Here is a 17,334-nt window from a genome sequence, read left to right on the forward strand (position 1 = left end):
GCTGCCAAGAGACAGGACTTAGATACTCTGTAGAGCTGAGATTTTGTGGAGTTGAGGCCTAGAGCCTGCCTGCATGTCCTCTGCCCATCAAGCCCTTCCTCTGGTAGCCCATGAGGCCTGTGCTGCCCTGTGGTCCCAAGTGGAGACCTAGCATGCCCTCTCACCATCTGCCTAGCCAGTCCTGCCTTTGTGCTCAGCTTGGATGCTGGCTCCTCCTCCCCAGCCACCCACTCATAGTCTGTTCCACCCCTGGGTGACCTTTTGTTTGTATGAATGAACCAGTGTCTTTTGAGGCATCACAACCTCCCAGTGTGACCTTCTGACCCCCCTTACAGGGCCCTAAGAGCAATTAGTACAAGATTCTCTTTAGCTCCTTAAGAATTATTGAGGCCCCAGTGCTTTCTGGATGGGAGGAGAGCTTCATTAGACATTAAGGTCAAGACACTATCACATACAGGTTCTACCAACCCCTTGTCCAGCAACCCCCTAACTCCACAACTATCAAGGGGTAGGGTGGATGACAGGCTTTTTGAGATATGGTTTCACTGTTTGACTGAGCTGGCCTAGAACCCGAGGTCTTTCTGCCTTGACAGTCCTTTGGAGCGTTGGGATTATAGGCCTGGACTACCATGCCTAGCATATAAAATCTTATGTCAGTATGGTAGCACTTGTAACATGATGAGCCTCAAAAGGTCCTGATCCTAGAGAGCATGCGTCCCACAGAGGTGCTCCGTGCTGCAGTGTGGGCCTGGGAGCCAGTTGTGGTTCATCTTGCTCTGACTAGTCCCCAAGTCCCCAATCTTGGGCACTCTTCTTCGCATCTTGCAGCCCTTGCAGGTGTGGTAGTGTTGCGCATGGATGCTAGTCCTCACATTTCACATTTGTTCTTGCATGTTTTCATCTTAGAAAATCCTAGCTGGGCATGGTGGCACATGCTTGTAATCTCAGCACTCAGGAGGCAGAGGTAGGAGGATTGCTGCAAGTTCAATACCAACCTGGGCTACATAGCAAAACCCTATGTCCAGAGAGAGACAAATGGAGAGGAAGAGGGAGAGAGATGGGGAGAGGGCGAGGGCAAGTGAATGAATATGCAGACCCATGCTTTAAAAGGTTGGAAAGATTGCAGTGCCAACCTCTCCCTCCCATTTCCCTAGCCCGCCCCATCACCCCAATTGCTCCCTCTCCCCTCCACATCCTCATTTTGGCTGGTTGGTTGGTTGACTGACAGTCTCCACCCACATGTCCCCATTGTCACTCTGCAAGGGTCTGGTGTGAGAGGCCATCTTTCCTCATTGCATTTCTTTTTTCTTGGCCAACAGGTTTTGACTGGAACTTGGTATTCAAATGGGATTACATGACACCAGAGCAGAGGCGGTCCCGGCAGGGGAACCCAGTTGCCCCCATAAAGTAAGTGCCAGTGTGCTGCAGAGAGCCTTCGTGGGGGACAGCCCAGACTCTGACTCCTATAGCCCCAGGCTGCCCAGACACTGTACCTTCCATCAAGGCCAGCACCTGCCACCAGGTCACACAATGAAGGAATTTGAGGTTCTTTTTCTCAGAGAAGGCCACTTGCTGACACAGCATCTCTGCTATTCTGTTGCCTCCTGTTTATGGTGCAGTGTTCCATAGCACGGTGGATCTTCAAGCTGTAGCCTCAAGTGTTACCTTTCATAGTTCTTATAATTACCACATAAGGATGAGACACAGAAAAGCCAAATACCTCAGCTAGGACAGAAAGGGTCCCAACTCTGTTCAACTCTGTACGAGAGGCTCTGTCTAGCCCTGGCACCATAAGGCCCCAGGTAGCAAGATGGGGCAGTGGGGAATGAGCAGCCCCCACAGCACAGAAGAGGGGGAAGGTCAACCTGTGTTACAGATCTAACCTTGACCTTGCTCTCCTCTCCCTCACCAGAACCCCCATGATTGCTGGCGGGCTGTTTGTGATGGACAAGCTCTATTTTGAAGAGCTGGGGAAATATGACATGATGATGGATGTATGGGGAGGAGAGAACCTGGGTATGTATGATCCCTCCATGCCTTAAGTCTGCCAACCTTGCTGCAGTGAAGTGTGGGAGGTGGGTGCCAACCAATAACATTCAAAGCAACCATTCAGTGGGCAGACCAGACATACACATAGGCACACACACTCACTCAGACCAAGCGGTTGATTCGTCCCATGTGTCAGGGTTCAGGTCCTCCCTGGACAGAAACCAGAGAGAAACCAGACACTGTCACATCATTTGACTTGGGTGCTCAGAATGCATGCCTCCAAAACTGGCAGGACACAGCAACTCCAGGGCTCTAGTTAGCTGTGTACAGTGGGAATGTGGCTGGCTGCTGCTGGGCTGACCAAATCTTAATCATGGACACCACATGGTAGGCCCTGGCATTCAGAACTTTGCAGCTAGTTTTGCACTTTTTGGAATGGTTCTAATTTTTTTTAAATAGCAATCATTTTTGCCCAAGAATGAAAACTTTTTTCAGTGGTCTGCACAGGAGCAGCCTGGAGTGTCTTACATGACAGAAGAAAAGGCTCTCAGTTATTTTGGTTTTGTTTCTTGTTTGACCTGAAGCCTTTGATTTTCAAGTGCTTGCCATTCAGAGCTGATTCTCCTCGCTATCAAGAGTTAAGTTTCTCTCGTCCTTGCACAGGTGTGCCCCGGGAAGAGGGCGATGAGGGAGAGAAAGTGACACCGCTGTCACTTTGTGTAGTTCTTCTTGTGACAGAGACTTTGATAGTTTCTGTTGACTTAAAAGAACAGCCTCAGCTAGCCTGTCGTTCATCTGTCTCTTTTGAAGTTGAAGTTGGTGGCGATGTTTCATCTGGGAGGATGCCCCTGCCCAGCATGATGAAAAGCTGCTTCCGACTCACTCGGCACTGCAGGGAAGAGAGGGACCATCAGTTGGTCTCCTTTCCTGTGACATGTTCTCCTTGGGTAGGCTTGGGCAAGTCTTGTGAGTGAGAAAGGCTTCAGGATAGTGAACCCAAGAGGTCCCTGAGCCCTTGCACCATGGGTTCCAAGACGCTGGGGTCATCCCATGGAACAGAGGCTACCTTGTGGGGCAATGACCACCTTGTGAGGCAGCATATGTCATGAGCTCAAGCAGCCACTTCCCAAGAGCCCATGTGGTTCTGAGAGCAGAGGTAGGCAGACATGTTCAGCCAGCCTCCTGTCTGTCACCCTGTAGAAGGTTGATTGTAGTTCATCTGGCCTGGAGCTCAGAGAGAGGAAAGGACAGGCTTGTTGTCATCTGGGCTTTTATCTGTGCTCTACTTTATGACCTGAGGAGGTTTGGGAAGGCAAGACCCTTGGGTAGAAGCCCATCCCTTCCAAGAGGTCTGATGTCATCTGGTCCCCTGGCTGGCTCCCTGTGAGGACATGTAGAGACTGAGCGGAGTTTGAGCAAGGCTACAAGGTCTAGGGTATGAATCCACTCTCTGCAGAGCCCTGCTCTCTGCTTCTGTTTCTGGGTGCCACACACACTGCTGGCAGTTATTAGCCCACATGGGATTGGTGGCTGTGATGTGGGGTGGAGAATAAGGATGCCTGAGAAACAGCCAAGCTGCCTCTTCCATATGTGCCCTCATGACAAGAGCGCCTGTTTTCCTGACCAATAGAGCCTTATATAGGAAAACAGTAGCCAAGGGGGCAAAGGTTCCAGTGAGATGTGTGGTGAGACAGGGCTATCCTTCAGACTAGTCCTGGTGGTATTAGGGAGGGTGCTATGTACTACTAGTGCCTGTGTCCTTAAAGGAGAAGCCTATGGAGACCACAATCCTTGCCCAGTCTACAAGCCAAGGGTAGGGCCAGGATGCAAACCCTGACTGCCACAGGCCATACGGAGCAGTTGTCCTTGGTTCAGAGTTGAAGGGAGCTGCCGTGTGCTCCACCCTGAAAGTCCCCCAGCAGCCTCTGCATGCGTTTGGTATGTCTTTTCGGGTGAGGTTCACCACACACCGTGTGTGGGAACTGGTAATAGAGTCTGTAACTGTGTCACAGTCACCCGTTCTCTCTGAGGGAACTGTTCCTGTGACATTAACTTGTCCTGTCCCCCAGGCAGGGGTCCAGTCTGCACTGACCAAGTGGTATTCTGAGCACTTCCTGCCATGTCAATATGCTGGTCTAGGTCTAGCCGTCCACTGACTTCACAGTCTGCGCAACGTCCCCACCTCGTTTCTGATCTGTGACACTGGCTCTGTAGATTTCTTGTTTACTCCAACCTGAACTGAGGGGTGTCCAGTGACCCAAACAAGCTCTTACAGGCCTCGTGGTGTTTTGCAGAACAGCACTTGGTTTTTCTTTTTCCTTTTTTCTTTTTCAAAATGTTACAGGTCTCATTGTCACCACTGTAGTACACTTACTGTGATGCATAACCTGTCTCAATTTAGCCACGTTGACCAATTCTGGACACTGACAAGCAGTGGCCATTCTCATGCAGAGTGAGGCTTTGAGTTTTCTTTTTAAGTTCAGTGTGTTGTGGTTAGGACACATGACTAGATTAAAATCCTATGTTGTAGCAGGTCAGTAGTCAGTTAGTGGTGCATCAAGCCCCCACCTGGAAAGATACCTAGATATGAGGTATCTGTCACTCCTACGGCCCATTCTGCTGATACAGGTGAGTGGTGGCCTCCTTTGAGTACTCCTGCCCTGACCAGCAAGTTCTCGACTGTAAGTGTGGGCAGCTGTGAGGTGCCATCAGTAACCCAATTGTCCTTGGTCACTACCCAAGGAACTAGGTTGGAATCTGGGCCTGCTGATACATGAGGACAATAGGGAGGGACTCTTTAGTGGATAGGAAAGCCCAGTGCATTCTGGTACTCAGTCAGTTGATAGTAAGTAGCTAAGGAAAGCGGTCTGTGGAGCCACCTTTGACCCCGGGAGTAAAGCTCAATTGTGGGTGTGCACAGACCTTTCACAGTGCCTTCTGACGGCTATTCTAAGCTACATGGTTCTGAGCAACCAGAGAGGCATTCCATGCTCTTGTGGTATTAGTCTGGATGGTATCAGTTCCAGCACCCTTGTCTAGAAGCTTCTTGTCCCAAATCTAGGGTTTTTCAAGGCATTCTTTGCTGTACTTTGGAGTTGGCCCATCTGGGATGGGTCCAGTGTCTCTGCCATAAAAAGTTGTGTATGGTGTTCTGGAGAAGCGGGCCCTTGGTTTCCCTCAGCAGTTGAGAGTGAGCCACGGTAGGTGGCTAGGGCCGGGGTAGCTATGCCATGGAGACGACAGCTGTGACAGGGCAGCCACCCCAGTTCCAATGGTCACCGAGTCTCCTTCTCATCAGAGATCTCATTCCGCGTGTGGCAGTGTGGTGGCAGCCTGGAGATCATCCCATGCAGCCGTGTGGGACACGTGTTTCGGAAGCAGCACCCCTACACATTCCCAGGTGGCAGCGGCACTGTCTTTGCCCGGTAAGTAGTGAGAAGCCAAAGCAGGGGGCTGCTGTCTGTTCAAGAGATACCTGGGGCCAGATGGGGGCAGTGCGCTTTGATAGGCATGGCCCAAAAGCTGTGGAAAGGAGCAGTGGCTGGCACGCAATGGGGTCTTCCACTGAGAGAAGCTGTCTCAGCATGCTGAGTGGTAGTCTCAGAAAAACAGTGCTGGTGGGTAGGCAGATGTGGCCACTGTGGGTGAGGGATGAGGGATGCTGGGGAAAGACTGCATTGTGATAGTCACCTGAGATGCACCCCAAAAGATGTTATGGGAAACAGCTCAAAGGAGAAAATCTGTTTTTATTAGTATTACCACTCATAGTCAAGTAAGAACAGTATTGTGTTCTTCGACCACATGCTGCAGTGACAGGTGCTGCTGGCCAAGTCATTTATAAACAACAGGGTTTTTGGATAATGGTCCTGGAGGCTGGGACATGTGGGGCCAACATGCCAACCTCTACTGAGGACTATCCTGGTGCCCCACATAGTAGAAGGTAAGAGAGGAGGAGGATGGCATGAAGGAACAGCCCCAGTCCCAAGATGACAGAACCCCTGTGGCCTGACCACCATTTGAAGCTCCAGCTTCTTAGCTGCTACAAAATTTCAGCATGAGCTTTGAATGGCAGACATTGAAACCACAGTGGAAGGGAAGCTGCTCTGCACTCCAGCCAAAAAGACATCACGGTGCACAACTGTGATTAGTGATCAGCAATAGATGTTCAGTAAATGAATAAAAAGAGTGAATAACCTCTTGGTTTGACCTGGTTTTTCCTGGGAATCTTTTCCCATGCTAAAGTTAAATAGTATTTGACCTCACAGGGGTTTCCCTCTCAGACAGAAAAACTCATAGGCCCAGCAAGGTCATTTCAGATGCTGAGCTGGTCAGTGCCAAAGGGAAATGAACTAACTGGACTGACTGGAATAAGGCAGAGGGCTGGGTTTGCAAGGCTCAGTGTACCTGGAGGGACTCTGTGGAGGTGGCACAAGAGTCCAGATCTGAAAGGTGGGAACAGGCTACTCTGGGACCCCAGGAACAGCACTCTGCAGGAAGGCCAGATCCATGCTCCTGAGATGGAGTGTGCCTAGCCTATGAGATCCCGGGGAGTGATCCCAGGGAGCATCAGAGGCCGTGGCTACAGATGGTTTCAGAGGGCTCAGTCCATAATCAGTTGACTGGGGCTGACGTGAGGCAAGGTCCTGTGAAGAGGCTGGTCACCACATGGCAAACAGGAAACACAGGATGAATACAGAAAGGTCAGGACAGATGCAGCCCATGAACACACCCCGAGCAGCTCCCTTGCTCCAAGCAGGGCACACGCCTTACCTTTCATTACCTCCCAATAATGCCGCTGTACTGTGATCTCACAAGGGAATTTGGGCATTGTTAGATCAGAGCTTTCTCAATCTAATCACTTCTGGTCACAGACCAGAGACCCTGTGGTTTACTTCAGTCGTCTGGGCATCTCTCAATGCACAAACCTACACGTGTATGAGCATGCACCCCACGGTCAGCCACCACAGTTGCTAGATCTTTCCATCATAAATTGCTGAAATGAGGACATTCTCACATAGATTTCATTCCTGGCCTTCTCCTTGAGTATATTTCTAGGGTTAGCACTGAGAATCCAAGAGTAGAGACATTTACAGGCTCTTGTCTCTCATGTCACTCTAAACAGGGATCTCCCCCACCCCCAATTCAGGGATGACAGATGCATCTGTCACTTTATAGGGAAGATGGAGGCCCCACGTGGAAATGGTTTTAGTAATTACAGCTCAGGCAGTGTGACAGATTCAGCCTTTAAAAGACCTTTCTGCAGAGAAAAATTATTAAGAGGCGACTATTGCCCACCTGCTGTATTCATCATGGAAGCGCAGGATGGGCCATGTGTACCCGAGAGTGGGTCCTGGTTCCTGATCTAAGCAGAGGGGCTGCTGGTGTCTGCGCTTACAGTGGCTCTTGGTACATGCCATGCACATAAGCTTGTCCCAGGGCCTTACCATGAATCACAGCTCTATATCATGACAAAGAGAACAGGGCATGTGGTTTTTTTTTTTTCCTTTATAAAAGAGCCACCTTGAGCCCAGGACACACCCCTAGTAGGCAGGGTTGCTCAGGCAAGAGGATTATGAATTTAAAGCCACATTGGGTTCTATTACAGGACCCTGTCTCATGAGAAATAGAAAGAAGAAAGAAAGAAAGAAAGAAAGAAAGAAAGAAAGAAAGAAAGAAAGAAAGAAAGAAAGAAAGAAAGGAAGGAAGGAAGGAAAAGAAAGATAGATTAAAAGAAAAGCTCTCTTGGTGCACTGGAGATGGGGGCATCAGGGACCCAGACCTGGGGTATGGGTATGCTGCTCCCACTTCTTTATGCTGTAATTTCTATCCCATACGTGACTGTCCCTCAGCTGAGGTCCACAGGAAAGAAAGTGAAATTAAAGGAACCTGCTTCACTCTCCCAGTGTGCTAGTGCAGCCTCCTGTGCTGGAGAAGATTGGGGAGACCAGAGTCTCCCATCGTAGTCTCAGAGGAGAGCCCTCCTGAACATTCAGTGCGAGATACTTTTAACTCGCTCTCTTCTGTCCTCCAAGGCACAGCAGACACATCTTTTGGGCACCTGCCTGTGCTGTCTTTCCATCTCTGCTCTGATAACTTGTGCTGTGAGTAGTCCCTCGGGCTCTGCTGAGTACCACCCCACAGACCCCCAGGTGGCCGCTGTTCCCCAGACCGTTCTAGGGGACTGCCCTCATTAACACTCCCAACAGACAAGTGACTCTGGGATGACAGAAGTCATAGCTCAGGGAAGCTTATTTGTTTTCAGGAACACCCGCCGGGCAGCCGAGGTCTGGATGGACGAATACAAAAACTTCTACTATGCAGCGGTGCCTTCTGCCCGAAATGTACCCTTCGGAAAGTGAGTGTCATCTGCCTTCTCATGCTGACAGGGACTCTAGGGACAGGTGGAGACCTCCCCCAGTGCTGACAGCAGCCTCTGCTGGGCTAGCCAGGTCCTGGTGGGAGGCGGGAAGGATCATGGGTACCAGAGTCTAGACAGTCCATGCCACAGCACTTGGGCCACCTCTTTCTTACCAGTGTTGAGGACTGACATATAAAGCCATCCATCCTGAATGTGTCTCTCTTTCATCCAGTATTCAAAGCAGGCTGGAGCTCAGGAAGAAGCTGGGCTGCAAGCCCTTTAAGTGGTACCTGGACAGTGTGTACCCAGAGCTCAGGTGAGTCCTGGGGGTCTGAGTGCATTTGTGAGAACTGAGGAGCAGAGACAGCTAAGGAGGCTGCAGAGGCCTCGTGCTTGCTGTGGGCAAGAGGCTGGGAGCTGGGCTTCCAGGGGGAATGCATAATCCCAGCCCACAGGTGGCTCCAGACCCTACCCTCCTGCTCTGTGGGCCTTGGAGAATCCCAAAGCACCCTTGGTTTGATTCATTCCCTATTGGTAATAGACAAGTAAGACAGGGGCTGTGTCTCCCCATGAGCCCTGCTCCAGTGTCCACCCGACCCCTCAGTTCCTCTTAGTGTGGGGAGGCAGTGTGTGAGATGAGGTTTGCAGTGGTGGTACCTGCCTTCTGGAGGGTGAGTGGCAGAATCACTGTGCTGAGCCTGTCTTTCACACCCACCCCTGTGAGCTGTGCTGTCAGGAGTTCTGTGTCCTGAGGGCACCAGTGGTTCCAGCAGAGGACCAGTAGGCCTCCAGGTATCAGGTGCAGCTGAGCCTTCCTCATCTTTGAGGCCCAGGCAAGCAGGCTAAGCCTCCCGTAAAGCATCCTTATTCTAAGAACCTCCAGTTTGCTGCCTTCCTCAGATCTTTGAAGCCATTTCCTCTGCTTTTATAGTGATAGATGAGGCTGCCTCCAGGAGGAAGAGGGGAGGGGCCCACATATTCCCACTGGTGCCCTCCCACAGAGATTTTATCACCACAGTGAACCACTTTGTTTTGTTTTCATTGTCACTCTGCCAGAGTGGTGTGAAATATGATTCTAACTGAGGTTATCTATGAAGGAGGTGGCACTGGGCCCTGTGCCCTTTGAGGACCACATATTAGGCATTCAGTACCCTGCTTGCTCCCCTGTCTGCAGGCAAGAAGAGGTCCTATGTTCCTCTTTCTGTGTCTGATTATCACCCATTTACCAGTGCTTCCTGGGAGGCAGGCACAGCTCTGAGGGCCTTATGCAAGATGCTTCTGTCAAGCTTGCAGGAGACCCATTGAGTCATTTCCACACAGGAGAGCCAGTGGAGGTTATAGTGTGACCCTTACGTGGCTCACCACAGCCAGTGCCTCTCAAAGGTGGGGCAGCAGAAGTCCTATCTCTTTTGTTAGGCTACTCAACCAATCCCACAGACTCTCCCTTGCTGGGCAAAAGTGTCAGTCTTTTGGAAAGTTCAGGGCATCAGACCTGACTCCCTATGAGTGTCTTTCTAAGTGACATCCAGCATGTCAGGAGCTTTTCCCTACCAGAACATGAAGAAAACGTCTCCCACTTATGATCTTTTTTGTTGTTTTGAGACAGGATCTCACTCTGTGGCCCAGGCTGGCTTCAAACTTTAACAAATCCTTCTGCCTCGGCCTTCTGAATGCTGGGATTACAAGTGTGTGCCGCCATTCCTGGTGCACTCACAGTGCTGGAAATCCTGAGGCCGTAGCCCTGCCATGTTGGGATGGGACCTGTTTCCACTGCCCAATTTGAGGCCACGTGCAGAGGGCTTGGTGAGCAGGAAGTGCAGGCTGCCGAGGAGACCATGACACTTGCTGCCTTTCAGGGTTCCAGACCATCAGGACATAGCTTTTGGGGCCTTGCAGCAAGGAACCAACTGCCTTGACACCTTGGGACACTTCGCTGATGGGGTCGTTGGAATTTATGAGTGTCACAATGCTGGGGGAAACCAGGTAGGTACATAACATGCTTGTACCAACAGGCCCAGAGAGGAAGGGATGGAATCCTGAGACTCTTAAGGAAAGCCCTGACCCTGCTGGCTGCCTCAGACTTGCTGGGGTGTCCTGGGTTTTAAATGATATCCTGAGCCACTCATCAGCTTTGGGCTCTGCTGCAATGGCACAGGCTATACTGGCTGGAGGTGACATCGGCATCCACTGTCCAGGCTGTGACCTCTTCTGCCAGCTCTGTCCTCCCTGTTCTGTCTACTTCAGAGCACCAAACCTGCATCTGCATCTGTATTTGTCCCTAATGTGGCATGAACTAGCAGGTGCTCAGCCTCGGCCTTTTTTGTTTGAGGATCCACGCCTGATGCTCCCACAGGGAGCAGACTGCTTCTTCCCACGGGAAGTGTGGCACCCTGGCAGCTGCTTCTTTTCCCACACTGCTGCTAAGTTCTTGTCCCTGCTCGTGAGAGGGAAGTAGATTAAGTTACAAGATACAATTGTAATGTCAGTTGCTTCAGTTTGACACACACACCTTCCCCACCATATGCACATCTCTGCCGTCAGAAAAAAAGAGACTTAAATCAAGGCCAAGCAGGGACCTGTGGGCTCCTAAGGTCGTTTTCTCACAAGATAACAACAGGCATTTGGTGAAGCGTGGGCTTAATGGACAGGGTGTTTTGGTAGTGCTCTGCACTTGTGTCTATGGGAAATTGGATGCCTCTGAGAGGCCTGCAGCTTTAGAAGGCAGCTCACTTGGTGCTTGTGTCACAGACCCTTCTTTAACAAGCATTCTTAAGGACGCCTGCTCAGAAGTGAGGCTGGCTGCTACAGATCCCCCCATCCCCTTCCCCAAGCAGGTAGCCTGGGAGGCCACAGTCTCCAGACACCACAGAACTCAGTTTCCACAGCTGTTTGGCTTGAGACAGGAGGAGGGAGAAGGGCTTCTACCTGGGCCTTGGCAGGGCTGGGGGCAGCTGGGGTAGGTGTTGGACTCTGATCCTTGACAGATTTAGTGGTTAGCTTGGTATTTGGCTTGGTGTTTAGGATATCCTGCCCCATAGGCCCACCTGCAGTCTATAAGCTCCCTCCTTCTCTGTGCTGCTGGATTCATGTACTGTGCCAGGAATGTTCTAGACTTGCACTGACCCCAACAGCAGCGATCAGACACCTTTGGTTATGAGCTCTTAAAATGTGCCTCATGTGAATTAAATTGTCAATCTTACTGAATTTAAATGCAAGCTTTCATGCGTGACTGGTGGCTAGTGCTCTAGAACAGAGGGAGGACCTAGAGGCAAAATGACACCAGTTGTCCCCACTTGTAGCCCACCCAGTGAAGCTTTTTGGAGAGTGAAGTTTTTCGGGTCAAGGGTTGTGTGGGTGGGAAGTGATATTTCCTGGCTTTAAGTGTAGGCTGGCCCTTGAAGTAGGGAAGTGGGGAGCTATTATCTGATTTCCAGCTCAGCCTCAGAAGCACACAGGAAATGAGAGAATTAATGGCCACACTTTTACAATTTATTTTTATATGTGTGAGAGCTTTGCCTGCATCTAAGTGCACCCATGCTGTGCAGTGCCTACAGAGGCCAGAAGAGGGCACTGGGTCCCCTAGAACTGGAACTACGGACCATTGTTAGCAGCCATGTGGGTGCTGGGAATCCAACCTGAATCCTCTGGATGAGCAGCCGATGCCCTTAAGCACTGAGCCATTCTCCAGCCCCGTAATGGCCACCCTTTTTAAGGGTGACAGCCTACACAAGCAGTTCTTAAATGTTTATGAACTGCATTTTACAAATTCAGGTCACAAAAGGACCCAGCAGAGAGGCATCCAGCTCTGTTGCTTGCACAGCCAAATTGGCCTTTGGGTTTTTGGAATTCAATGTCTTACCCTTCTTAAAATAATGAAATACACAATATTGAAATGATGGAAGACACATTTGCATGTGCTCTCCACTGACCAGCCATGCACCTCACACCTGCTGTGAAGATGGTGGAAACCTGAGGGGCTTGGAGGTCCCCAAGACTCTGACTGCAAGTGGCCGTATTTCCAGCTGTCACCTCCACACAGGTTGTGATTAGCATAGAGTGGAGGGGGTAGGAGGGTCCTGAACTCCCACATCCTGGAGCCATGGTGTAGCAGGGGCACCCAACTGCATCTACCCAGCCGCACCTCTGCATTTCGCCTGCTGACACGCTGGAAAAACAGCTGAAACTCTGGGTGTTATTTTCTTCATTGCAGTGAAAAATACTTAAGGGAGGAAGGAGGGTTTTGACTCCCAGTTCCATGGGATGCAGCCCTTCACCATGTACAAGCATGAGGCAGCTCATCATACCATGCCCACAGTCTGGAAGCAGAGAGTGGACAAAAAATGGTGCCAGGCTAACAAAGGGCCCACCCCAAGCCCGAGTCTCTTCTAAGATGTTACTTAATGCAGTTATGCAGTGGCACAAAGTAAACATGCCTGTTCAAAAGGGAAGAATGGGGGCCAAGCACCTGGGCACGTGGGGCTCTTAATGGAATCTTCTGGACTCCCATAGCCTTGGGTGGGCAGTAGCCATGCTGAGCCAGCTCTGTCATGCCTGCAGCCTTCCTCAGTGTCCCATGGTCCCTGCCTCTCCAGCATCCTGAAGCCTCCATTTGCAACTTGGGCCCCCAGTGACATACTTCCTCCGGCAAGGCTTCACCTGTTAAAGGCTCCATAGCCTTCCAAAACAGTAGCACAAATTGGGGACCACATGTTCAAACACAGGGTCTACAGGAGACATTTCATATACAAATCATAGCACTCCATTCTCATACAACCTTCACTCCTTGGCCTGGGAATCCCCACTTCCCCTATCAGACAGTCTCAGCTCCATCCTGACCCTGACTGCCCAGGCATGATCAGTACAGACTTGCAGATTGAGAGCTCAGTCACACAAGACACCTGTTCAAAGTCCAGATGTCCAGGTGCTCTGACAAGCTTCTATAAATTGGGGTCCCTCTATAAATTGGCAGCTCCCCCCCAAGATTCAGTCATTTTCTAGAACAGTTCACAGAAACAATCACCTCACTGGATTACCTGTTTGTATAAAAGGATACAACTCAGGAATAGCTGGATGGAGGGACGGATAGGAAAAGGTGCAGGAATGGGGAAGACACTCAGGGTGCCCGCCCCAACACCTTGAACTTCCCTTCTTAAACCCCTATCCCTGTGCCCTTGTGTTCCCAGCCTGACCTGCCTCCAGTCTCACCCGGTCCTCTTTCCCCAACTCCCTTGCCCCTGCTCCCACTTCTCCTGCCCCAGTCTTTGTCCCCCTTTGTCTCCACCCCTTGTACTCCCACCCTCTGTCTCCCCTACCCCCTGTACCACCACCACCCCATCCCCAGCCTCTCTGCACCCCCTCAGAGAGGTAGAGACATGTTCTAGCGGTGGCCTTGTTCAAGCACTGCCCACTTAGGGTTTCAGTGTCTTGCTGCTAGCAGACCACTTGTTTACTGTGGTTCAGGCATGTGGTTCAGGCCTCTTCAGTGATTGTTTCTTACCCTTTCCCTGTGGCCTGTAAAAGAAAAGTTAATCTTTGTAGTGCTTACAATGCTGAAAGCTACAGAATGTATTCACACATCCTCTGTTTTCCCCACTGAATGACCCCAGTGCTGGGGCCTGGAGGGGTGTCATTGGAACTGGAGGAGAGATTAGGAGCTGTAGCAATCTGCAGGGCCTAGGCAGAAGAGCTGTGTCAACTCAGTGTGCCTGTGGGCTGCTGTGCTAGGAAGGTCTCCACTTCTGGATCCTGGAGATCCTTTGTGGGCAGCTATCCCTTTAAATGGGTCAAATTCTTGAGTGACTGTGGGAGGTGCTAACTTCTTGGCCCACCATGACCCTACATAGAGTGGTCTTCACCTCATCGACACCACCTGGAACCATGTCACCCCCCTCTCTTTCCCCAGGCCCTTGTGCTTTTACACAATCCTGTTTAGTTTTCAGAGCTGTTGTTGACTTAGCCCTGTCCTGTGTGTACATATGCATATATGTGGGTTGACTTTTTAAAGACATAGACAAGAATATTTAAATGCATTCTGGCCAAATTTTCATATCTGTAAAGTGGGAATAATAGCTTCTCATGTGGCTTTTGTGAAAGAGCTCGAGACGGCTCAGTTAAGAGTTGTGCTGGTATGAATGTGTAGACTGTTGCCACAGCATTCAAGGACTCTAACTGGGTGTTCTTCATGTGCTGTGAGGCTCCAAATCCACACTTGCTGAAAACTGCAATACATCGTTTAGAATTTTCACAGATTCAACCTGCATTCATAAACCTGCTTCCACATCAAACCGAGAGCCATTCCAAAACAAAGCAGGAGGGACTCTGGGCAGCCAAGCTGCCTGCCACTTAGCGGCTTAGGCTGAATTACAGTAGAGTTGACCTGGCTCTCTAACTTATATTTGGGGCTAAAATATTTGATACAATTAATCATGATGACTATATTGGTCACCTCTCTTGCAGCTCTGACCAAGTACTTGACAGAAGCAACTTCTGGGAGGAAGGGCTTATTTGGCTTGTGGTTTGAGGGTGCAGTCCATCATGGTGGGGAGGCACAGCAGTGAGAATATGAGCTCCTTGGTCAATCCCAGGACATCAGGAAGCAGAGAAGCCCCACCTCCTAAAAATTCTGCCACATCCCAAACAGCACTACCAGTTGGGGACCAAGTGTTAAAACACACTAGGCTGTGGGGGACATTTCCCACCAAACCATAACTGTTACCAAGGTCAGCTTAGCATCCAGGTGTAGGCTTGCCCGTATAGTGGGGAGCAGCTGGCTAGCTCCGAGATGGGCCCAGGGTCCCAAGTTTAATACCCCAAATTATTGCTCTTTGATTTTGAGGCATGCCTCTGACATGTGGTCTGTTCCAGGAATGGGCCTTGACAAAGGAGAAGTCAGTGAAGCACATGGACCTGTGCCTTACTGTGGTGGACCGGGCACCTGGCTCGCTCATCAGGCTGCAGGGCTGCCGGGAGAATGACAGCAGACAGGTGCGGCTCTTGGGCCCCATGGGGTGCTGTGCTTGTGGAACAGGGTGACACATATACTGGGCTTTGGCAGTATCGAGACAGTAAGTACTGTATACTTATCTGTGTCACACCTGAGTGAGGGCCTGCTGCTGTCAGGCGTGTTCTGGAGACCTCACATCACTCCGTCCCAGTCTGTTTTCCTCCTCATGCCACAAAGCATTTTAAAGAGAAACTACATATAGTTTTTAAGGAAAACCATTAACTAGCTACATGGTTTTCCTGCTTAACTTTACAAAAATTCTAACCTAAATGGTTAAATGAATGAGCCTTACACACACACACACACACACACACACACACACACACACACACACACACACAGAGTTGTATATAAGTGCACAGATTTATGACAGCATTAAAGCAGCCCATATGTCATAGAAACTGGACTTTGAACCGGGATCTTCTCCATGGCTAGCAGTGTGTGAATGATGCTCTCCTCACTCTCCTGATGCTGGGGGCCACAGCAGCCATCCTCTGGTCATGGGGACAGCTGACCCCCTGCAGTGTGTGCTGGGGTACATGGCCAAGCTGTGCGTTAGGAGATAGACTTTTGGGGGGGTCTTTTTGAGGCAGGGTTTCCCTGTAGCTCCAGCTGGCCTGGAACTCCCTATGTAGACTAGGCTGGCCTCAAACACACAGAGGTCTGCCTGCCTCTACCTCTCGAGTGCTGGGATTAAAAGTGTGTGCCACCACACCCAGCCATGGATTTTTGACTTACAGTTTCAGTTCACAGTGGGCTCGTGGAGATGTAACTGTGGTATATGTTGAGGAGTTTATTGCTTTTTCCACTGGATCAGAGTGTATCGTGTACTTTTGAAGCTGGTTTTGTCTGGCACATTTTCTGGGTGAAAGGGCTTGGACATACAACCTTTCTGATCCCTGGGTGACAGTTGGCACCAACAGCAGAAGTGCAAGCCCAGCAAGACCTTCCAGCCTGCCACAGGCACATGGAGTGTGGCCAGTCCCACAACCCCCATCCCCTAGAAGACAGTTGAGGTGGAGAAACTGAACTGAGCAGGCTTCAGGTCGATAGTAATTTCACATAGGGAAACAGAGGCCCACTGTCTCCTCCCAGCACCACCAGGGGGTGGGGCTGGGGTTAAAACCAAGGCCAGTACTCTGTTCTCATTTAGATCCCAAGTGTCAGGGAAATGCTTGCAAAGGGCTGTCTCTGTTCAGGGTATCTCTAAAGGCCTGCTCCTGGATACCCTGTCCTTCCTGCTCCTCAGAACCACAGCCTGTCTTGGGGGATCCCCTCTCCAGAGCTCTGCTCACTGACTAAACAGTCATTTGTATGAGAGCAGCTGTGTGACTTGATTCACAACCTCTAGAATGACTGGATGTTGAACCAGGGAAGGCCACTGTCCCCTGGACCTGTACACCTAGAACTCAGCCAGGCTGACATGTGCCTGGCCAAAGCCCAAGTGCCCTTGAGATGTTTTTAATATAAGACTACCATAAAGTGATACCTTTGTCTGGTCTCCAAAGCTCTTTTAGTTGTTCTAAAAGTTGATAGAAATTCTGCTCCAGTCTTATTCTTGAGATCCTTAACTGAGCTTCTCAGACAGGGAAGGCTACAGTTGACCCTTTGGGGTGGTGAGTAGACCGACCCAAGGAGGTAGGAGGACTACTTCTATAATAAGTCCACCACTGCACCACATCCCCTCAGACAGACTGCCAGTGTGAAGGCCGCCTTCCAGGAACAGCAGTGATGTCCTTATTTCCTTAGCACCCTCTGCCTAGTTGACACTTCCACAGATGACTAGCAGGGTTCCTCAGGGGCCAGATTCAGATTCCATTCACTTCAGACTCTTTGTTGGGTGGCTCAAAGGACTTGGCAGCCTCCAGGCACACTTTCCATGACAATGAAGGGGCATAAGTTGACTTGACAGGGTGGGGACAGGGAGGGAATGAGATGGTACAGGTGGCAGAACCTCTGTCTGTGGTTGCCCTTGACTTTCACT

The 17,334-nt window shown here is 50.5% G+C and overlaps 1 protein-coding gene and 1 non-coding gene across 2 annotated transcripts in view; one reads left to right on the plus strand and one right to left on the minus strand.

The window, feature by feature from the left end:
* The window catches only part of Galnt2 (polypeptide N-acetylgalactosaminyltransferase 2), a 142,918-nt gene that overhangs the window by 122,200 nt on the left and 3,384 nt on the right, over positions 1 to 17,334 (plus strand). Inside the window, exons 9-15 of the mRNA XM_008845781.3 lie at positions 1,320 to 1,407; positions 1,913 to 2,016; positions 5,288 to 5,414; positions 8,252 to 8,344; positions 8,580 to 8,663; positions 10,204 to 10,330; positions 15,212 to 15,331. Coding sequence (XP_008844003.1) covers positions 1,320 to 1,407; positions 1,913 to 2,016; positions 5,288 to 5,414; positions 8,252 to 8,344; positions 8,580 to 8,663; positions 10,204 to 10,330; positions 15,212 to 15,331 — 743 coding nt within the window. The remainder of the gene's footprint in view (positions 1 to 1,319; positions 1,408 to 1,912; positions 2,017 to 5,287; positions 5,415 to 8,251; positions 8,345 to 8,579; positions 8,664 to 10,203; positions 10,331 to 15,211; positions 15,332 to 17,334) is intronic.
* On the minus strand, positions 4,323 to 4,449 carry LOC115072467. The gene has a single exon (XR_003851524.1). It is a non-coding gene; the product is annotated as a small nucleolar RNA SNORA1 (small nucleolar RNA).

Source organism: Nannospalax galili, unplaced genomic scaffold, assembly GCF_000622305.1.
Source record: "Nannospalax galili isolate Female #2095 unplaced genomic scaffold, S.galili_v1.0 scaffold702, whole genome shotgun sequence".
Lineage (NCBI taxonomy): Eukaryota > Metazoa > Chordata > Mammalia > Rodentia > Spalacidae > Nannospalax > Nannospalax galili.